Source organism: Papilio machaon, chromosome 11 (genome assembly GCF_912999745.1).
Source record: "Papilio machaon chromosome 11, ilPapMach1.1, whole genome shotgun sequence".
Classification (NCBI taxonomy): domain Eukaryota; kingdom Metazoa; phylum Arthropoda; class Insecta; order Lepidoptera; family Papilionidae; genus Papilio; species Papilio machaon.
The window spans coordinates 2,055,678-2,078,966 of NC_059996.1; the positions used below are offsets into that span (position 1 = coordinate 2,055,678).

The 23,289-nt window shown below is 31.5% G+C and overlaps 5 protein-coding genes across 8 annotated transcripts in view; 3 read left to right on the top strand and 2 right to left on the bottom strand.

Annotated features, from left to right (window-relative positions):
- The first annotated feature begins 172 nt into the window (after positions 1-172).
- Positions 173-9,510, top strand: LOC106708652 (protein Son). 4 transcript variants are annotated; one of them, XM_045680054.1, is made up of 14 exons: positions 173-1,119; positions 1,300-1,395; positions 1,585-1,761; positions 2,083-2,246; positions 2,767-2,942; positions 3,433-3,576; positions 3,661-3,728; positions 4,236-4,306; positions 4,382-4,455; positions 4,583-4,663; positions 5,447-5,551; positions 7,945-8,136; positions 8,356-8,523; positions 9,016-9,510. In XM_045680054.1, the coding sequence occupies exons 1-14, from the start codon at positions 311-313 to the stop codon at positions 9,127-9,129; spliced, it is 2,439 nt and encodes an 812-aa protein (XP_045536010.1). In that variant the 5' UTR covers positions 173-310; the 3' UTR covers positions 9,130-9,510. The 4 variants fall into 4 exon arrangements, with proteins under 4 accessions (XP_045536010.1, XP_045536011.1, XP_045536012.1 ...); XM_045680055.1 differs by lacking the exons at positions 8,356-8,523; positions 9,016-9,510 and adding an exon at positions 7,402-7,492 and having other exon boundaries at positions 7,945-8,022; XM_045680056.1 differs by lacking the exons at positions 7,945-8,136; positions 8,356-8,523; positions 9,016-9,510 and adding an exon at positions 6,308-7,131.
- LOC106708747 (iron-sulfur cluster assembly scaffold protein IscU) lies at positions 9,355-10,564 on the bottom strand. The gene is made up of 3 exons (XM_014500296.2): positions 10,358-10,564; positions 9,923-10,226; positions 9,355-9,513 (listed from the first exon to the last, which is right to left on the bottom strand). Exons 1-3 carry the CDS (start codon positions 10,448-10,450, stop codon positions 9,440-9,442), a joined length of 471 nt encoding a protein of 156 aa, XP_014355782.2. The 5' UTR covers positions 10,451-10,564; the 3' UTR covers positions 9,355-9,439.
- A 118-nt stretch (positions 10,565-10,682) lies between these two features.
- LOC106708689 (probable phospholipid hydroperoxide glutathione peroxidase) lies at positions 10,683-13,791 on the top strand. The gene is made up of 4 exons (XM_014500226.2): positions 10,683-10,837; positions 11,019-11,224; positions 11,431-11,594; positions 13,377-13,791. Exons 1-4 carry the CDS (start codon positions 10,749-10,751, stop codon positions 13,518-13,520), a joined length of 603 nt encoding a protein of 200 aa, XP_014355712.2. The 5' UTR covers positions 10,683-10,748; the 3' UTR covers positions 13,521-13,791.
- A 1,207-nt stretch (positions 13,792-14,998) lies between these two features.
- LOC106708695 (delta(14)-sterol reductase TM7SF2) lies at positions 14,999-17,962 on the top strand. The gene is made up of 3 exons (XM_014500233.2): positions 14,999-16,520; positions 16,598-17,018; positions 17,309-17,962. The coding sequence occupies exons 1-3, from the start codon at positions 15,231-15,233 to the stop codon at positions 17,593-17,595; spliced, it is 1,998 nt and encodes a 665-aa protein (XP_014355719.2). The 5' UTR covers positions 14,999-15,230; the 3' UTR covers positions 17,596-17,962.
- A 4,795-nt stretch (positions 17,963-22,757) lies between these two features.
- LOC106708685 (Kv channel-interacting protein 4) overlaps positions 22,758-23,289 on the bottom strand; it is a gene marked incomplete at its 5' end in the record, with an annotated part of 75,290 nt that continues 74,758 nt past the window's right edge. Inside the window, one exon of the mRNA XM_045680083.1 lies at positions 22,758-23,092. Coding sequence (XP_045536039.1) covers positions 22,982-23,092 — 111 coding nt within the window. The remainder of the gene's footprint in view (positions 23,093-23,289) is intronic.

Here is a 23,289-nt window from a genome sequence, read left to right on the forward strand (position 1 = left end):
AAGGAATGAGGTAAATGGTGCATACTGCATACAGAGATTTGGTTCGATTTCTTTACCGGAAAAAGAAAAAGCAAATTCATAGACACTGAAGTTGTTTATTCTGTGCCAAAGAGTATGTAACTACTTCATGTTCTGGGCCTTCATGAATTTATTGTCTTTATTTTTATTTTCTTTGACATAGGCCGTGCCATTGTGAAGAGATATGTCATAATTTTACAAGCAAAATTGCAAAACTTTTGTTTGTGAACAAATGTAAAGAATTGTATGGTTATTATTTGAAGGCCAATAGAGTTAATTGTTTAATTTCATAATGGCCACTTTAATAGCTAAAATCGACAAGTTGATTAAGAAGGAAAGAACTACACCTGAACGCAAACATCAAGATGTCACCAAATCATCAAATGAGATTCTTTCGGAGCTTTTTAGTGTGTTTAATGCTGACCCGCCCAAGATTGAAGATATTTCAGTTAGAAAGTCGAAAAAGAGTAAAAAGAAACACAAAAAAGAGAAAAAGAAACGCAGCCGCAGTACAAGTAGCTCTGATTCGGACGAGAGTGAGTACTATCATAAGAGGAAAAAGCGAAAAAAGAGTAAAAGTAAACGCAAAGAAAGGAGTAGCCGTCGAACTCCTTCTTCTGATGGATCTAGAACTCCAGTTCTCATTAAAGATGAAGTCGATTTTTCTAAAGGTAAGTATGATACCAAAGTTGAAACTCCAACAGTCAAAACAGAGATTAACGTTAAAAGCGAACTTCCGGACACTAATATAAGTATTAAAAAAGAGGAAGAAAAGCCTGGGGCCTCTTTTGACGCAAGCCTTATTCCCATGCCTGAATCTCCAAAAGACATTGAAAAATCGGACAAAAAATCAGAAAATTCTGACTGTGATAAATCAAGAGGTAAAATTCAAATTAAGAACTTAAAATTTAGTGCAGTGTTTGAAGAGACTGTAAAGAAAGCTGAAGAAGAAGCTCGTAAAAAAGCAGAACAAGTTGAAGACGGGGAGTGTACAGATTCGTCCAGTAGTTCCGTAAAAGAATTAGATATTAACTCACAATTTCCTAAATCATCTGATCCCGGAGGCATCTTAAAAAAGCAAGCAGCCGAAGAAATAAAATTGTAAGTAGATTAAATACTTTACTTATAATAGACACCACAGTGGTGCCACATTAGTTTTACACAAATAATATTGCATAATAATAATTAATATTTAAATATGTATTAAAGCAGTTTAAGCTTCGTAATAATTTGAAGTTAATTACCTTATTTACTTCAGAACAACAATAATTATGTTTACAGGATTGAGGAAGAAAAGAATGCTTTGAAGAAAAGTAAAGTGGAAACATCAATTAAATCTTCAAAGAAAGAAAGAGAAAGAAGTAGATCAAGAAAAAGGTATTCATGCATTCCGTATGACTAATTTATAGCAAAATCACTAATAAATCTGTTTGGGATCAAATATCCTACTGTGTTTTAAGATTTTCAATTTCACAAATGCACAAGATCCATTTTCATACTTGTAACTTTAAATCTTGAATTTTCAACTTTAATTTGTTTCAAACTAACTTTTATAAATATTTGTAGATCGGAAAGCAAGTCTCGCGGTAGGTCCCACTCGTCGAAGCGCCGTCGACACAGATCTCGGTCTCGATCGCGTCGGAGGAGTCGATCCCGACACCGCTCTCGCTCACGACGAAGTTCCAAATCCAGGAGTCAACACCACTCCAGACATTCACCGAGGCATCGCGGACGCAGATCGAGGTTAGTCATTTTTATTTGTACAGAAATCAATAAATAAAAAGATTGTGATGCACTTGGTTCCTATAATAGAAGCATTCTTGATTCCCCAGCATTTACCTTAGTAGAAAGGTATGAAAGCATAGTCAGTATAGGCTGAATATTTTTGCTAAAATAAGTACATTTGATAACTATTTGTACTTGTCATAAAATAGAGGGATGGCAAACAAACATTAAACAAATGTTGGAAAACATAATAACACTATAGAAAAGATGCATATTCAAAACTAAGAAGGTTATACTTAAACTGCTATTTAACATTTATATTCTAAAATATTTTTTTAGGTCGCCAAGTGGAGTAAAATTAGCAGATAGTGAGAAGAAACGCCTTCTAGAAGTAGCAAGAAGGAATGCAATCAATATGCTTAAGAATGGAGCTGTGCCAGCCGGTGCGGCCGCATTACCGCCACACACGAGGAATCAAGTTATGGCGGCCATACAGTCTGGAGGTAAAGTCACAAATCTAGAATGGAACATAAACAAAAGCAAACAAAATATATCAATAAGCAATTAGTTAACAATTATTTACTATTTTGAAAATATAAACATCAAACTGTAGTTGCAACAGTACTATATAACAGTGGTAGACGCCAGCAGCAACATCATCCGTTGCACAAATTAGCCGGCTCGCACGGTGAAATACCACGACCACACAGAAGACAGGCGTGAAGTGGAAGTAATTCCGTGTACAGTCTGAGGAGTGTGGTGCCGGAGGCCTAATTTTAGTCCTCTTTCCCTTCCAACCTTTTTCTTATAAGGAAAGAATGGTAAGGGGATGTGGATTTAATGGAGGAAGAGATGCATAGGATGGTTAAATATTCTCTTTTTGTGCGTCTCCTCCTTGGTCGATTGGGGGTAGGCAATGCATCTGCAATTGTGAATGTCTATAGACAGCGGTCGCTTCGCCATTTCGGCGAATTCATGTGGCCTCTATGTAATATAAAAAAATAATAATAAAAATCTTTACAGGTAAGTCAGTTGATGAACTGACAGACTTTTGTAAACACTTGTCAAAGAAGGAAGCGCTCGGAGAATTGTCATCGGTGTCTTCCAATGATGATGACATGAGTGAGAATGAAGACACATTGGCATTCCATCATCCCTTCCTTGTTAAGGAGAAAGCGCCCATTGTTATGAATATTAGAGTAAGTTGATACCATACAATATTATATAGATACAAGTTAAAAAATATTTTCTAGATCAATTTCTACTTTTAGTAATTATGTTTTTTTATACGGCGATATGCCTTCTCGTTACCTCTAACATATTTCTGGATCAGGGACCTGGGGTGCGGGGTATTTCTTTTTTTTTAATAAATAAAACTTTAAAATTACAATTTTCTAAAATCTATATTATCACAATCAGTATATCACAGAAGATCTTATTCTTGCTTAGTAATTATTTTTTTAGTTAATGTTTTGAATTGGATTTTACAAATTTGTACAAAGCAGTGCTGTGAAAAATACCGGTCGCCGTTAGAAAATGGCGGATCACATATCTAAATGTTTTTGTACAACCACTCCAATAAAGGTATCAAATGGAAGGACTTGACTTACAAAATGGCAAATATTAAAAACAGTTATTTTTCAGAACTCAAGAATGAGCTAGTTATTAATTTTATTATAAATTTCTTAGGGTGGTGCACCATTACCGGTTAAAACCAGTCTCCTTCCGGTAGTCAACAAGGAAGAATTACGTCTTCAGTTTCCGGTATCCTCCGGCTCACAGCACAGAGAGAAGGCCTCGGAATGGGTGCCTGTATCACCAAAGAGAGATATGGTATGTATACTTTGTGCCAAATTAACACACCACAATATTACCACAAACATAAGTTGTGACGGTGTTTTTTTTTTTTATTTCTAGCAAGTTGCAAAACTGAATTCAAAACCAGCAGCACCAAAATCAATTCTACCTGCGATAGAACCATCTAAGTAAGTCAACACTATAAATTAATTAAAATTTTTATCTTTACTAAGTATTACCTATTTTTTGCATTTAATTTTATACCTAGCTGTCGTCTGCGACTCTGTCCGCGCGGAATTAAAAAAACCTAATTAGTAGCCTATGTATTCTTGAATACTACTTAAGTACTACATCTATGTCAAATTTCAGCGAGATCCATACAGCCTTCTTCCTCCTTCCTCAGGAGACACCTTCAGACAAACATTAATCCATCCATACATTCATATAAACATTCTCATCTTATATATATATATATATATATATATAGTCAGAAAGTCGTGTTAGTTACACTATTTATAACTCGGTCGAACTGATTTAGCTGAAAATTGGTGGTAGTTTAGAACTAGGAGACAGACATGAAAACTTTTTTTTTTATCTTATGTGCATTTTTTTATTCCGCACGGACAGAGTCGCGGATAAAAGCTAGTTAGTAATATAAGTAATAAAAATATGATGTAAATTTTATTTGTGTACAGGAATGATGTTCTAGCGTTGCCCGCTCCTCCTCCATCTACTACCTATACAAAGAGCTTCACTACTTCATCTCGTGAGTAAATTACTAAATATTATTATTACGACAATCTACTATTTTTTTTTAATGTATTTTTCTTGTTTCTTGTAGAATTGCCTCCAATTCCAGCATTGCCTGCGCCCGGACCACAAGTTTATCCTCCGGGTGTTGAACCTCCTAAATTGGTAAGTTAATAGTTTTATAGCAATGATATATTTTTTTATTTATATTTTTAATACACTGTTAAAATATATAAACTTTTTTAATTAGTCCATGAAAATTCTAATTTCTTGATTTTTTTTAATATATTAGGATATGGCGGCGATTGTGTGTCAGAAATTGTTGATGATTCGTAAAGAACAAGAGGAGAATGAACTGAACACTACAACAGGGGTAAGTACGACTGTTTTAGACCATCTGACAAACAAGTAATGTGTTATCAAGTTATGTGCCATCTTATATTATATTCATCATCATCATCAGCTCACTGTACGTTCTCCCTGAGGGTTTCGGAGCCTACCCCAAGTTAGGGGTGACTAGGTCATAGACAACCACGCTAGCCAAATGCGGGTTGACTTCACACTTATCATTCAATTTCTTCTCAGATATGTGCAGGTTGCATTGTTTTCCTTCATCGTAAGAACGTCGGATAAACGTACATATGTAAATTTAAACACATTGACACACACGGTAGTAGGATTTGAACCCAAGACCTGCAGATTCCAAGTCAAGTGCTTAACCCGTGAGCCACCGACGTTCGTAGCGTAGTTTATATAATTTGACCGTATTAATAAAAGGTGCTGTATAATTCGTCTTTTTCCCTGGAATATCACAAGAATCATCATCTCATATATTTTGGTTTTTTGGTTGTATATAGTAAAATGAATCTTCTAAATTTTTTATAGTGTGTGTGTGTGTAAAAAAAAACTAATGTAATATTTTTCCAATATGTATATCCCTAATGTTACATGAAATAAATAAATATGTCCCCACCAAAGTGCTTGGAGTCTACCACACTGGCCCATTGCGGGTTAATTAACTTCACACACCTTTGAATTTCTTCACAGATATGTGTAAGTTCCATCATGATGTTTTCCTTCATCATCAGAATGTCTCATAAATATCACAGGTGTGAATTTAGATTTTTTTTTATTTAATTTTTTATTGTTTGTACAGTTTGGTTGGTCAAAGGAGGCGTTGGGTCAGTTTACGGGTAGCACTGGTGCACAGATTCTAACACCAAGAGAACTGGCGAGCGGCACACAAGCCTGGGCCAAGAAGGTACAAATACCACTCTATTGCTATATAAATAAGACTCAAGTTTGCGCATACAATTGTTTATTTAAAAGTTGCGATGTCATTAGGAAAACCCGCTGTCAATTATCAATGATTGTGAGTTTTCTTTGAAAATGTTATCAACAATATTGTCATAGTGCAAAGTATCAAATGAAACCTGACGTGAGTTGTGTGACGTCATTATTTAGTGTTGTCATTATAATTATTTGATAGATGAAGTCATTTTTTAGCGGACGTAATTTCGGGTGTTCGTGTATTGAAATGCTGAATCATTCTACACGTTAAAGATTTTATGTAAACAGTATAAATTGCGTAATAATAAACGAGACTATGAATTTATATTCCCTAGAAATAATATTTAAATTAATACAAACTTAAATATATATACCGTTATCTTGCAGTTACTGTTGTCAATACTCATCCTATTCAAAAAAAAATCCTATTAAAAATTATCTGAGAAAAACCTAATAAATGGACCACTACTCTCTAAATATTGTATATATTAAATAGATTTTTTTATTTACATAATAAAAACTGTATTGAGATTTTGGAAATTTTATATAAGCTTGAGTATTATTATAATACTTATTGCAGTCGCATAAACATATATTCCTATTAAAAATCAATATATACATCCATACCATAATGTATCCATTGTAACTTTTAATAATGTCGTACAACTCGTCAGTTTACTATTGGTTTCATTTAATACTTCAAGGGTGTGATTGAATCTTCTTTCAGCAGCGCCGGTGTGGTCGACATTAGCGACGTCGCAGTCAGAACAGTCTCCGGTCAGAACTTGTAATACATGTATTACACCTTCTGACCTTGTCTATCAAGAATAATAATGATTACGACAGCATTGCACAATATATGGTCAAAATAATTTATGGTTATTTTGACCATGTAACACTTGACAGATGATTTCTATATCTTTGCCAAGAGTTTAGGGAAATTTGAACATTTTGTGCGTACTTTTATGTAGATTAACGGCAATGTTGTTTTAACCATCAATTATTCATATCGTTACGATTTCCGTTTTTCGTGTGAAGAAAGAACTAGATAGTTCGCTCTTTACACCGTAATAATTTCGAGCTCTGTCCGCTTGGTAATTATCATGCCTTATCACAATAGCGTTGGAGGGATGACATTTAGGCACATACATTATAAATCTTTGGTTTCTGAGACGAAAATCTCTGTATTGAACATATCGTCGTCACTGTCATTGTCTTTGACAAAATAGAGATATCAATATGTTTTAAACTGGGATTTTTGTCTCGGAAACCCACGGTTAGTCCTTAAAATTTTTGGTTTTCCATATTTGCTGACAGAATTAACCGCAACGGCAGCATCTATCTCACCGGCACAGATATCCTTGTTTGATTATACATTTATTTCAGCTTTTGATTTTTTTTTTAGGTTGGGTTGGTTTTTATTTCGTATTTATATAAAAAGGCGAAATGTCATGTCCCAATTCTATTATGAAAAGATTTAAAAGGCGTGTTAATTATCATTAGCGTAAATAGGCATACAAATATTCAGTTTTCCCCATTAAAATTTATCAAAATTGACTGACATATTAATTATGACATTGCAAATGTGTAAAACAAAAATATTGCCATGTTAGAAAAATATTTTTTTTTTTCAGAATTAAATAGAAAAAATACAAAATATTACAGTGATTAAATTTTTCATTTAATTCATAGTCAGTCTTTTCGTCGAATCTTTAAAGCCGCGCGATCCTTCGAGCTACAAAAAAGATGGGAATATTTTTCTCAACTTCAGCTTAAAGGAAAGCGGGGCTTATCGGGGGATTTCTTGAATATTTGTTGCAGCTTTTAAGTGATAAGGAGCCACGGGCAGTTAGATGCGGCACGGTACGCCGATGATAGGTGCAATGTATACCAATGTTCCAAATACACAAAGGTAAGTATCAAGAAATGGGCAAGAAAAAAGTACAATGTGAATGAATGGGCCATTTAGCGATTGTACTTAAGTTTTCTTCTCCAGATGAAATTAATCATAATTGATACTATCTAAATTGTTGCAGGATTGTTTTTGATTTTTTTTACATACATAAAATTGTATTTGCGATTCATTTTTACATAATTTAAGGATAAAAATGTTTTATATTTCTTTAGTCATTGGTATAACTTATACTTGTTTTCTTCTAATCTCATCTAATTCTTAGATTTCCTTGTTTCGATTTCTAAATAAAATTATATTAAATGACTTATGAAGAAAAATATTATTTTTTATAATAGTGGTCTTTAAAAAGTTTTCATAATACCTTATCACAAGTTTATATCAAAAATTTTAAGATAATTTGTCTCCCAACATATTTCGGCATCTTGTTAATTTTGTTTCTGTATGTATAGGATCAGTTGGTTCGCGCTGCGCCCGTAGAAGGTGGTATGGGAATGCATTTGCTGCAGAAAATGGGCTGGACCCCAGGCCAAGGTCTGGGTAAGGAAGGAACGGGAACCCTACAACCGTTGCTCCTTGAAGTCAAATTGGATACTAGGGGGCTGCAATCCAAAGAAGAGCTCAGAAGCAGGCCTTCCAAAGGGGTAAATATTAATTTTTAAGGTAGACATAAGTAGAGAACCCGTTAATTAATCCTACTATTATTGTTTTAAAAATGGTACTACTTGAATGTCAATAAACATTACAACAGTTTTCTTATAAATATAAATTTAATAATTTAGATTTATATACAATTTATATCATAATTAAAATTGAAGGTAAACTACTTTTTAATACCACTAATAAATCCCTAATATCTATAGATGAAACCTCCAAGGACAGGACGTCGTGGCGGAGCGCCGCTGGTAGCGGGCGGCAAGCATCCTGTGTCCCTACTCGGAGAGTACTGCTCAAAACAAAAGTTGGGCCCACCTGAATACAGTCTGTGCTTTGAGTGTGGCCCCGATCATAAGAAGAATTTCTTATTCAAGGTATGTAAGTACACACATTATAATTGTTTAGTGCAGATTTAAACAATCTACCAAAAAGGTGGCATACTGGCCTTTGCCTTTTTTTGTCATTTAGAGAATAGCGCGAAAAGTACTGTTACCGAGATGTAGTCGCGAATAGTTTTATGGAATTCGTGTAAATATGTAAATAGTTTTAGTATTAAGTGATTTTAACAATGAATAAAAGTATTTTAGGCTGCAGTGCTGGTGTTCACAATTTAATTCGAGTCGGATTTGAACCAGTGACCTATGTATATTAACGAATGAAATTATTATGTATTTATGGTAATCCAATAAAAGAATAACTAAAAGTTGCATGAGTGGAAGAGACATGCTTCTTAAATGATAATGTGATAACTTGCAAGCATTTTTAGTTAACAAATTACTCCTTACAATAACAATGCATATAATAGCATGAACCAAATCTATGGCTACATTTGTAATGAAGTTAAAATGTGTTTTCCTTTGTTCTAGGTGAGAGTTGCAGGTGTTGAATATCAGCCAGCTGTTGCTAGTGCAAATAAAAAACAAGCAAAAGCAGATGCAGCACAGTTGGCCTTACAAAACCTCGGCATTGTTACACAATAAAATATAGACAAAACGGAATGCATTTTCTACTATCCTTTAAAAATAAAACAATTATGTATTTGATTACATAACTTTCATTTATTTTTGAAATTTTATTTTCGAAGACATAATTGCACTAGATACCATTTAGATGCATAAAAACAGTTCTAAAACTATTTTTGTGCCTAACATTGAATTGCAACAAAATTTTCTATGTAATAACTTTGAGAATAACTGCCACTTAGTAGCTAAAACTATAATTCTAAACAAACTCCATCATATTCTTTTTTCAATCACAGATCTGTTCCAAAGCCATCACATTCCGTCCACTCTATTCCTTTTGAGGATTCTGCTGTTTAATCCGGTAGTCTGATAAAGCTGCCTTAATAGCATCTTCAGCAAGCACTGTAAATTATGAATTGTCTTATATATTCAAATTAGATTGCAGTTAAAACAAAAAAGACGAACTAAATTTAAATATTGTAAATCTGTGGTCATAGATCACACAATGATAAGTACATTTTTGCTCAGTGTGACTTATTAACACTTGGCATGCGGGCATACTTTGCCGCCGAATTACGTGTGCAGCGGGCGGTTTTGTCACAACGGCTCATTTTATCAATTTTGCAATCAATAACAAAAAAAAACTAGCTTTAAATTGGCAAAACACCGCTTATACACTCTGGAGCTACGAATTCGATTCGAAATAACTCCGTGAAAGACTGAGTAACTCGACAATGAGAACTTGTGGAAAGTAAAAATGCAAAGTGTTGAAATGCAATGATGCATTTTAGAAAAAAAAGACAATACTTACTAGAACAGTGTAGCTTCACCGGGGGTAAAGACAATTCTTTAGCTATATCAGTGTTCTTCAGTTTCAGAGCCTCATCCACGGTTTTGCCTTTAACCCATTCAGTAGCAAGAGAGCTGGAGGCGATTGCAGATCCGCAACCAAAGGTCTTGAATTTGGCATCAATAATCTTACCATTTTCATCGACTTTGATCTGCAGTTTCATTACATCTCCACATGCAGGTGCGCCAACGAGACCGGTGCCAACATTTTTATCTTTTTTATCCATAGATCCCACATTCCGAGGATTCTCATAGTGATCAATAACCTAAAAATAATTTATACGTTTAAAGTCAATGTAATAAAGATATCCTGATAGCATTATGATAAGACATCGGCTATCATATGAAAAATCAATAAACCTTGACATTGGATTCCATTGCATAAAAAAACACTCACATTTGCATGATACGCAGCAGTCTGTATAACGTTGATGTTATTTGAGCTGTTTAAGCAAAAGCATCTACGTAAATTAGGGATTAGGTACGCCATTTTTTTCAAACTCTTAAATTCGTAGATAATTCTTGCACTCCCTAACAGTTTTTTCTTTTGTAAATCGGGATACAACGCAATTATATTGATTTTTTGACAGAGTGACTGACAGCAAAGCATAGAATATAAAAAATATGAACTGGCTACAGAAACTGACGGATTTAGAATTAAAATAATTTTAAAACTCTATGGTTTTCTTCCGTTGTCTGTTTTTTATTTACTCTTTGAAGAATTGAAGCAATCGAGTACGTCAGTTGGCTGTCAGTGAGTTTTGTTGAATTGATTTTCGCGTAAAATCATGACAATTGGTTTTCGGCGTATATGTAAACTAGTCGTACCCATTACCGGTAACGTACTTTGTTTATCTCGTGCACAATTTGCAACTGTGTAAGATTTTTTTTTGATATTATTTTGATTAAACATTATGTAACATACCTGTAACTTGCATCATAATTTTATTAAATTGCGTATTATCTTTATATTCCTGTAACCTTTTCAAGTATGAGTCGCAGTATTCGAAATGTCAACATATTCTACATCTTAATAATGTATTTTCATCGTTTTTCAGAAAAATGGCAACCGCAAATGTTGATTACAAAGCGGCGAGCAGTATTCATGAATTTACTGCAAAAAACATCAAAGGTGAAGATGTAAACCTGGACGTTTACAAAGGTCATGTTTGCATTATAGTTAACGTCGCATCGCAGTGTGGACTTACAGCAAACAACTATAAGCAGTTGAATGAACTGTATGATCAATATGCCGAAAGTAAAGGTACGATTTTTTAAATGTTTATAGCATGAAAGCAACAATTTAGATTAACTGTAAAATAATGTCTAGAAAGTGATGATCAAAAATTATTTTAATCCATAATTTTGAAATACCTCAAAAGGTGTTCTCTGTTGATGACTATTAAAGGTATATTCATCTATTTAGGTTCTAATATTAGATACTCTACAACTATAATCAATTGTTAACAGGTCTACGCATTCTGGCTTTCCCATGTAACCAGTTTGCAGGCCAGGAGCCAGGTGATTCAGAACAAATTGCCTGCTTCATATCAGATCGCAAAGTCAAATTTGATATGTTTGAAAAGGTGGATGTTAATGGAGACAGTGCTCACCCATTGTGGAAGTTTTTGAAGGTAAATACCAAAATTATTTATTGTTAACCTTGACTTAGGTATTATTATTTCAGTGTCTTACTCATACTAATACCACAATATCTGCTAGATATACCCCCAATTTCTATGATTTTTTTTTAATTCTTAAGTTTATTTTTTAATACAACATAAAACATTAGAAAATGTTTGAAGGCATCAGTGAATTATGAATACCGTCTTGTTCATTCCAGTTATTTTAACAAACAAAATTATAGATTTTTTATTGGGCAATAACATATGAAGATTATGTTATGGTTGCACCTGTCGTATTCCCAAATGAATGTATAATAACCTCCTTGTTACCATTGGTATTTAAAAAAAATTAAAGTACATAAATCATTCAGTGCAATATATGTTTAGAAAAAACAACCACCAACTTACTTTACAAACCATCATTCCTATAGAAAAAATATTTAACAGGATCTATAAATGATATCTATATAATTGAAGATTAGATGTAGAGATATAGAGTATCTATTTAAAACATCGAAACAAATAATAGATTGCTTCGCTATCTTGAATTAATGATTCATATGTATTGATATTTTTAGTCCTTGAACTCATTGGCTTATCATGACCTTGTAACACCTGTCGTATGGAATATTCCATTTCTATGTTACTTGTATCATGGAACAATACTTTGTCCAGCTATATATATAAAAATGAATCCATCCAATCGGCTGGACTGATTTCACTTTTTTTGTTGTTGTGTTTGTCAGGAGAAGATTCTTATGACAGAATTTTTTTTTAAATTCGGATGGTTGGATGGATAATGATGTTTGTTTGAAGGTATCTCCAGAAAGGCTTAATGGATCTTAATGAAATTTGGTATAGATATAAAACATAGTCTGGAAGAACACATAGGCTACATATTAAGTTTTTTTTTAATTCCGCACAGACGACGTCGCGGGCGACAGCTATTTTACCTATAAATATTCAGCAATAAATTTTAGCAGAGACACAATAAAGATTTAAGTCTATACTGTAAAATCTTATTGTTTTATTGTCTGCTTGATTTGTTATTTTACTTCTTTATGGTTGGCCATAGACATGAAACACAGAGTGATTTGGAATATGAATACTCATTGTGCCAACCCCTTATTTTTAATTGTTTTGTTATACAAATTCAGTTAACTTTTCCTACTCCCTTAGTAGCATACTGTGAAATCATATTGATTTCTTAGTAGTGTGTTAATAAATAATGAGTCATACTCTATTATGTTATGTCATGTTCACATATTGATTTTTTGTCACCTTGAAACTACTTGTATTTATTTTTTAATGTTAGCTTACTAATATATAAAAGATGAATTTATTTACATTTGCTCTTTGTAACAAAACCATTATCAAGTAATCAATGACAATGTAAGGATTGTTAAATATATCTGTTGGAACGAAGTTCCTTATCGTGCGTTGTGAAAGGGGGCTAGACGGAAAAAATTCTTACGAAAAGTTGTCACGACACTTTTTGCTATAGTAAGTATGTTAACGACGAATGAGCGCTACTTCACCATGGCAACGACGTGACAATATATAACGAAAAATCATAGAAATAAAATGTACTTCTTGTGCAGACTTAAGTTTTTTATTCATAGAATAAACATTGGTTCCTTCACTAATTAATTAAAAGGAACTTCGTTCCATCCGGGTGTCCCTTGACACCTCTCAAGTTTTTTTTAATATGATCATTCCGAATAGTGTAACCTAAATTTGGTCTTGAATACTTATTAAATTGGTGTTTGATTTTTTTGTTTCCATTCACAGCTCAAACAAGGAGGTACCCTTGGCAACTTCATCAAATGGAATTTCACCAAATTTATTGTTGACAAGAATGGAGTGCCAGTAGAGCGGCATGGTCCTAATGTTGATCCAAAAGACTTGGTCAAGTCTCTTGAGAAATATTGGTAAAATTTGGAAAAAAAAAACTAAATAATTACTTTATTGTTTTTATAAACACATAGAGTAGTAAGGCTTGAAATTTGTTGCTGTTTAAATATTGTGATTTATATGCATTTGATACAGTAATGTGTCTATTATTTTACAATTTATTGCATATTTATAAAAATGTTAATTATAATTATTTAAATGCTTTAAGGGGACTGTTTAAAATATGTTAAGGTATTTGTTTCCTAAACTTTTATGTATTGATGTTAGATGTTACAAGTTTTACGAGGCACTGATACATCTTTTCTAACAAGATAATTATTTCACCAAACAAGCAATGATTTTTGAATAAGGTGATTTGCATTTCGTAATTAAATGATATATTTGGTATGTTGCAGTAGTTGTATAGTGTAATATTTTAATTAAAAAATTAATACAAAGCCATCTTTTTATTTATTTCCATATTTATCTGGTAGATAAAAATGTAATGGGAAGGTAAGAAATAAATAAGAAGTCGTACTCTAACAGGTGGACTTACTCATTAAAGCGCAACCTCAAGTAGTATCCCTTTAAGAACTTTAGCATGATTTTAGACCCCTGATTATTTATATAAATATCTAGAAGTAACAACTAGATAAAGGAAAATGAAATTTTATTTGATAATATTTTAAGTACCATCTAAAAATGTACCTTAAATGAGCAAACAATTCTTGAACCGTTCGCAAATAAAAATATGACTACGCGATTATCGATTGAGTACGATTCGAATCGATTCTTTTGATAAGAGTCAGCTGTCAATTTCACTCTGGCGGAACGTTAAACGAGCAGGCTCAGCCATCTTGTGAGGCACTTCAGGCTAGCGAAACTCCACAAATATGTTTAATGTTGTTCAGCGGCGTTTTCATGTTGCATATGCCTAAAACTAACATTAGAAAACAGTACGTAACAATTCTTAGTTCGAGTAATTCATAGAGAAAGTTACTACTTTCTATATCTAAGCATTTGTCATTGAAAGATTGATCAAACGATGATTGGTGAAACGTGTCCAAGCAATTTTTTTTATTAATTTACTTAATACATCCTACTTATATTATTAATGCGAAAGTTTAGATGGATATATGTTTGTTTGATTGAAAGTATCTCCGGAACCACTAAATGGTTCGTTATGAAATTTGGCACAGGTGCCCAACTTAAGTTTTTTTTTTTAATTCCACGCGGACATAGTTGTGGTTGATATCTAGTTATATTTTTACAGGGAGAATTCTTTGACATCTATAATCCCATAGAATTATATTTCAGGGAGAATAAATGAACTAACTTTTGTAGTCTATAGATATATCTTGTGTCAAATTGAAATGACAGATTGACAGCGTATCTAATTTTAGCGCGCTCTATTTTTAACCAATCACAGCGTAAGATTTTTAAATTTTTCTGTTACATCGTTGACGCTTGGCTTTGCTTTGCGTTGGTATTGATGTGTTGTTGTGGATTGGATTGTGATGTTTTGTTTTGTCACATTTTTGAATAAGTTATTAATGCATTTAATTTAAATACATTTTATTTCTGAAGAAATCATTGGCTATTGGAAACTATAGAAGTTATATTATTTTAGATGAATCGTCATAAGCTACGCGTGGGGTTGTTAATTTTAGAAATCGAACGAGAAACATAACAGGAAAGAGTTTAGTGTAAATGTGCTTATATTAACAATTTGTGGTTTACTTTTCATTAGAAATGTCTACTAGAAGTGGTAGAGTCAGACAGAGTTTGATAGAGCCTTCACCTCGGTCTCGTAAAGGTGTTTCACCGTCACGATCTCCCGCTAGGTCTAGAAAAAGTTCGCCCGCTACGCGCTCATCGACCCGTAAGTCTCCATCTCGCAAATCCCCTATAAGTAAATCGCCTAGTCGTAAAACTAAAACCCCGGCTACAAAGTCCCCTTCGAGACCAGTGAAAGAAACTGAGACTGTTAAAGTAAGTACACCAAGTAAGCGGCAAGCCCTGAGGTCAAATGTAGAGGTTAAATTGTCCGATTTAGCAGATAAGGTGGATTTCTACCGGACTACTCGCTCACGTCTTATCGAATATTCAATAGGAGATCTGCAGTCTAATGTAACAGAGACCGAGTTGACAGTAGATGATCAAAAAAATGGATTAGAATCTCGCTTTACTACTCTCGGTGACTACAATTTTCGAATTCGTAAGCCTCTTGAAGTGGTACCACCACGGGTGTCCAGAAGATTACAGGAGATGACAGATAATACCGACAGACGAAGTATCAGTAAGTCAATCAGTGAGAGAAGTAAATCAATTAGCAAGTCCATAAGCAAGTCTATTGACACTGTATCAGATGAAGAGAATTCAGATGATGATCTCCCAAGAAGGAAATCGACATCTGTCACAAGACGATTAGCAACACCACTAAGGGCAAGTGTTGCAAAATTGTTGCCAGTTAATAAAAAATTTGAATTTGGAGGAAAATTGGGCCCAATTTTATTGATAATATTAATACCCATGATTGTACTTTTTATATTAATGTCCTGCTCTAAACTCTGTTCTTACAGTCACCTTCGTGATTTGTCTGAATTTAAGTCTATAAATATTTGGTTCAATTATGAGTCAATTGTACTTCTTGGTGCTCAATACTTAATTCAGGCTTTGCTTATTGTTTTGCCTGGTTTTGGTCAAAAAGACAATGAAAAAGGGCAGAAACAAAGTTTTAATGCATTTTTCTCTTGTATACTTACTACAACTATCTTGTTTTTATTGGATTATGTTAAGAAAGTACATGTTGATGCAATAATGAAGTTATATCTGAGTTTAGCAGCCACATCTTATATTGCTAGTGTATTATTAGCTATATTTTTGTATATCAAGAGCAGAAAAGTAGATACTGCATCATTAAACCCATATGGCAACACGGGGTATTTTATAAATGACTTCTTTGTTGGAAGAGAAATTCATTCATTTATAAACAAATTGAACATTAAACTATGGATTTCTCGAGTATGCAACATAAACACTGTAAGTATTAAAAAATTCTTTATGTAACATTATGTAATGTCATTAACTAGAATTAATGTTAATTTTAATAATTTCAGCTTATTCTATCAATACTTATTTTCAAATGCGGCTTCCAACTACCAACAAAAGATATTCAAATGCTTTCATTGGATAACTACAAGGAGTTTATTAGTAAAGTGCACATCAAACCCACTATTGTGCTGTACTCAATGATGCAAATTATATACATACTAAACTATGTGTTGAAAGAGCACAAAATAACTTCAACTTTCTACTGGCAATCTGAAGGGTTAGGGTATCTTCAGACAGTTTGTAGCGCCCTCTATCCTTTCTATTTCACAAGTATATCTAAATATGTAGTTGATGTTGAACTAGAGATGTCTACTAATGCATTAGTTGCCGCATTAACATTGTTCCTGTTGGGATTTCTAATAATGCTTATAAGTAACAATATTAAACATGAATTCCGGAAAAATCCATTTCATCCCAGTGTCACACGTATGTATTATTTTCTGTTATATAGTTTTGCTTTCTAAAAGTGTAAATTTAAGGTTTAATTTGTAAGCACTGAATAGATTATCGAAATAATTATGTTCATAATCTTGTTAATTTTACAACATTATTAATTTTTTTCTTCAACAAACTTGAATTTTCATTATTTATTTTACTATAATTATATTTAAGATTCTTATTTGATTTAACAAATTGCTTTAGTGTAAATAACTCTTTAATAGTCTGGACTGGAAACTTAGTAATTAAAAAAGATGACATCAACTTGTTTCTTTCAGGTTTAGATTCAATGCCTACGTTGCACGGTAACAAGCTGCTAGTCTCCAACCTTTGGGGAAGTCTGCGTCATCCAAATTACACCGGTGATATATTAATACATATTACATTTGCATTACCAGGTATTATTAGTAAGAAACCTATAGCTTCTTTACCTGCGGTGCTAACTATATTTGTTTTATTACATCGTGCATGGCGTGATCATAACAGATGTTTGCAACGTTATGGATCTGCTTGGCAAAGATACTGCAAGCGAGTGCCTTCGGTATTTATACCTAAAATATTGTAATTTGATCAACTTATTAGAAATGGAATGACATTTATTTATGTACTTTGCTATTTGATATAGCTACATTTTTTATGTATTTTTGTGGAATATTTTTTTATTTAGTACCAAATATCATGAGAGATTATATTTAGTTAACTTTATATTGATGTAGAGTAGTACCTACTTTCGGTACGAGAATGGACAGGCTGATGTTGTACTTTAATTCAATGGCACAATTTATTTTTAAAGCAGTTGTTAAAGAGCCGTACTTAGCCTTATGCTAGGTTTTTTTACTAGGATATAAATTTAAGTAAGAAGGTTTTATATTACATTGACATGATGAGGAAATATAGTGAATTTATGCTTATCATTTCGTGTAATGTCTGATATGCACGTGATAAGAAATGAATTATGATCATCTTTTATGTAATTTTATGAAATCTCTAAATAGTATTATGTGAATGGACCATAATGCTTATGGTTTTTTTTTTTAAATTAAATATACTTAATCCATGGTATGAGTGCCATATGAAAAATTTTACATTTTAAAAGACATGTGTATTTAATAGCTTATTTTATTAATTTTTAAATTACAATAGATTTAGAATAGATATAATATTTTTTTTTTATATTTACTATAAAAAGATCTTTATATAAGGTGGTTATGTTTATAAAAGATAATGATTAATTAGATTTTCGAGTACAAGATGTAAGTTTATGAGACGGTGCATTGACCTAAGATCTAGAACAATCTCTTCACAGGATCATAATTTTAGCTCTATCACTCTACCTTTACAATGCCCAAAAAGTCTTTTATCATTGTTAGTCTGTAGATTAATACCTTGCCATTTATACCACCGTCATAGTTTAATAGACAAAGTATTTTTTTTAATGTATTATTCATTGGTAATGTTGCTATTGCAAAAAAATTACACTGTGACAATATAAAAATTGTAATAATTTATATTATCTATAATTTACTTTTGGATTTGTATATTTAAGTAATAGCATAGAAATTGAATTTAAGTCTTTTCTTAAGTTACAAATTTGCAGATTTTAATCAATTTTTTTACTGTATTATTTGAAAATTCTTATGAAGAGACAACATTTGAAAAGATAATATTTTAGGAAAATTTATACGGCCTTTTCCAAAAAATCCTAAAATATCATATTTTTGAAAATGAGTAAATTTACATGTTTGTATAGTTAATAAAATATTTTTTTAATTAGTAGAATTTTTTTTAGAGAAATTATCTATTACTTTTTATTAATCTCTTAAGGATTGTAATAAGCTGAAAACAAAGTGTTGAACAATTTTAAATACCTCTAGGCAATTTATCTACATGTCTGAAATTATTGATAAAATTAGTCTTTGTATACACAGGGTTTGTGATTTAATTGTGATTCTCACAAGCTTTAACAAATTGGAAACTTTAAAAAAAATATTACAATTCACAATAATAATTGCTCAAATTATTAGATATTCGAAGATTTTTATTCATATTATTAATTTTTACATTTACAAATTTAAAAACAATTAGTCATTTTAGATCTACAGGTATTTTGGGCTCATTATTTGAAACTAGTGTAGGTGACCTAATTATAATTTTGCAGCAATAGATCCATACCAATAATCTCATTAGATTTTAAAATATTTTGCGAAAGATTGTGAAAAATCTTATGTTTTTAATAAATCTTTATCTAATAATAATATTGTTTCATTTCAAATCGAATATTCTTCTGTTTAATCTGTGGGTTTCGTCTGCGGTGACAATATACTGCTATTCTAAATCTTTTCTTTTAACGTCAATTCCAGTTTCACTACCCATTAAATTATCAATATGTAACACAACTAAGGTTCTAAATACAGATTCAAATTCAATTATATTTAAACGTGGAATGTTAACGTTTTTCAAAGTCTTACATTTGTAGTTCGTAATTCCTTTCGATAAATCAAACACAAGTTTTATAGATTTCTTTATTTTTTCTATAAAATACACATATAATTGTAAATAATAATTTAATATTTAAATATCTAATTACACATAATTATTCATTTACACACCGATAACATAGGTATTTGAGATGATCCTAAATTGAAAAACAAAACAGACAATGCAAAGTAAAAAGCACATTTAGTCATTTAGTTTATATTTGCTAGCTAAATTACGTTTTTAGTTCTATAATGTTTTGCCAGTTATTGCCTAATTAACGGTTATTCACTACTTTTGAAAGAAATGAAATTGATCAAGTTTGCTTGTTAATATTCCATATGATAAACCTTTTCGATATAGATACAGATAATAAATTATGATAAAAAAACAAAAGCTCGACGAAGCTATGCCATAGCTAAAATCGAAAAAATAAAAATCTGATTTTGCATTGTTGCACAATTTTTGTAGATTACTTCTTTCGTGTAATGAATGATATAAAAAGAAATGGTTTATTACCTTTATTAGGCAATTAAAAATGTACTTCAGTAAATGCAAAACTGATATTATTACATTCATACCATTCTTGTAATTTTTACCATACTAAATAATTTAACGAAAAAACTATAAACAATTAAAAGAATTTTACATCGTCAGAAATATATTCTACAGTAACGACTGATATGTAACTCTTATGAATTTGAAAACATTGGAATTGCAGAGATAATCAAAAGAGTTGCAGAGGTTTAAAAACCATTACACATCAGGTCAATATTCTGTGCGTTTTTATATAAATTACATGAAATTCAACATACGACTTGCAACTTTTTTTAAATAAATTTCTGTACAATATTTTTTTCAGTGTATTTTAGTTTTAGTCTACAACAAAAAACATCACGTTAACCTTTTGACTTTCATCACCGTTATACTACGGAATAATAAAGATAACGTACATCATCGAAATAGAAACTTTTGCGTAAATGAACTAGCAACTAAGCACACATCTTATAGGAATGATAAAAATATATTCACATAGGCCAATTGTAAGTGCCATAAAATAATAATTAATAAATTTACCGGGAATATCCACTGACGTGACACTTGAATTAATAAATATTGTCGTCTCTGTTTCGTCAGAGAATATAAGGGATGACAATACATATGTAACAATACAAGAGTTGCGTCAGTGGAGTTCTTCGGTTGTTTAAAATTTACATATCTGTTGCCGTAATTACATTCATTAATAAGTTAATATACTATTTTAATGCTATACAAGACATTTAAGGTATGAAAGTTAGATAATTTTAAAAGTACTTAAATTTATCATATTAAGATTTTGTAGTAGGGAAATTGGCACAAAACAAATTTGACCGGCGCAAAATTATGTAGGCAAAAGTTTTGGCACTAAATTTAATTACTACGCGTTTTTAACTTCTCAGCGAGGTGCCAAGGTGAATAAATTTCTTAAATCAATGTAAAAGCAAAGAAGCAGGATTTGTAACATCAACGAAAATTAAAATTATCTGTGAATCTAATAATTCATCGCCTACAAATTGCCATTTACATTCATTAATTAGTAAATATTTGAAGGACTTACATCATACTTTCTAACAAATTACGGTAATTTATCATAAGACATATTTAATTTGAATAATATAAACAATACCATATTAATCCTTTTACAGCATATTAACGATGAATTCAAATGGACACAGCTTAAAGTGAAATTTTGAAACATAATTTAATACAGGGAAGACACACAAATATCTTATCTATGTAAGCTCGACCGACAATAAATTTTAAATAAAAGACGTAACGGTCGTATTGTTGATTAATGTCTAGTTATCATTATGCCAGTATAGTAGGACAGTGGCGCTCAACATCAGCGCTGACTTACAACTGGCATAATGTAAACCAGGAATTAAGGGCGAACTGATTTTATTTCAACATTTATTAATCACACATTAAAATTTTTGTATTATTTTGTGGTGGTAATACACATATCTACTTAATAAGTTTTTATGATATAAGTTTATGTCTTCTAGTTATTTGGTTCCATTTAACATTTACTATGAAAATATACATTTAAATCTATAAACTGTATGGGAGTATGTACATAGTAAAATATTTACAAATGTGACATCTTTTTATAAAAACTATAATTTGGATTGCAAATATTTTGTTAGCAAATTAATCCAAACTTGAAAGATTATAATTATTTAATATTTAGTTCACTTTAAGGTGAATTATTAAAACTGGATGAAATGTCGAATTATATAAATGGTTAAAAAACCGATTGTTTTATTGGCATTATGGCAGTGTTGTATGTCAATTATAGTGCACTGCTTCAAAAAAAAAACGCAAATTTTAGATTTTGAACTTTTGGAATTAGAACGAAATGGTCTCGATTTTGAAATCCGAATACAATTTGGCAAATAACTTGTGGTAAATAAGATCTTATCAGGTGTCAATAAACTATTATTTCTAAAATCAGCAGTGCAAGGGTTAGTTTATATCAGAAATTTTTACTTTTGCAGATAAATTCAATAAAAAATCTGAGTCGTACTTACAAAGCTCATATTTCAATTGTTTATATGAATTGGACATATTGAAATGCGGACAAAGGACGAATTGAAAATTGTGTTTTAATTTATACAATGAGCTATGCGAAAAAATATAAATAATTTCACATATCTTAAATGAGTACATTACTCTAGATATTCTATTTAAAATGGCCGGAACAATTTAAAACGAAGTTAATGAAGTGAGAGGCAATTGAAAGTTGTATTTTTGCCAACATTTTGTTTATAAACGTAATCAAATATTAATAAGGTAAACTTATTAAACTGTTCTTTTAATAGATCAACATATTTTAAATCCCAAAAATCGCAGTGGTAAAATAAAAGGTACATTTAAATTATAAATTTTCTATGTGTCAACATTATATGGTTACATAGAAGTGAATTACATTCATTTTATAGCTAGGAGCTATACTAACCATTTTAGCTAAAGAACTGCATCTACACATCAATGTCTTCAGATAAATATTAGGAAAAGACAAAACACTGAGATGCTACAGTTAATAAAACTACACATGTATGAGTTTTTATGTAAATGTTATTTTCATTTTAATTCCACATTTTATATTATTTTGAAAAGTAAAAATTTAATTTTAATCTCCAACACTATTTCAATGACACATTTAATTTCTTTTAATATTTACCATGTTATAATTATTCAAAGATTGTGGCGTCGTAATTTGACGGTTATATTGTTGAGAGAATTTAAAAAGTAATGTCCATTCTGACAGTTGGACTTATTCATACGATATTAGATATTACAATACATATAGTATTAGGAGATTTTAGCTAAAATTTCACGAAGCACAGAATAATTATTGCTAAAGTCGAATGTTGTAGAGATTTATAGGTTTATGGTGCGTGGCGCGAGACGGGTCTCCCGCCGTCGGGGCCTCGTCAGAAGTTACTGTCGAACACGCCCATAGAGCGGATAATATCCTCGTCGCGCAGACAGCAGTCGAGGAATTCATCGAGTGTTAGGACGCCGTCGCGGTTTAAATCCATTTTCTGGAAAATACACATTTTAAATATTTAAAAAGTACCCTCGCTATGCTGCCTTTTTCGAGAAGTTTTTTTTTCTGAGAATTTCAAACTTCAAAAAGGAAACACTTCAAGTTCTATTAAGTAGAATTGTTATTTTTCCAGTTCATTTCATTTAACTGCTGTAAATTTATTAGCAATAAATCGGTAAGACAGAATGTTTA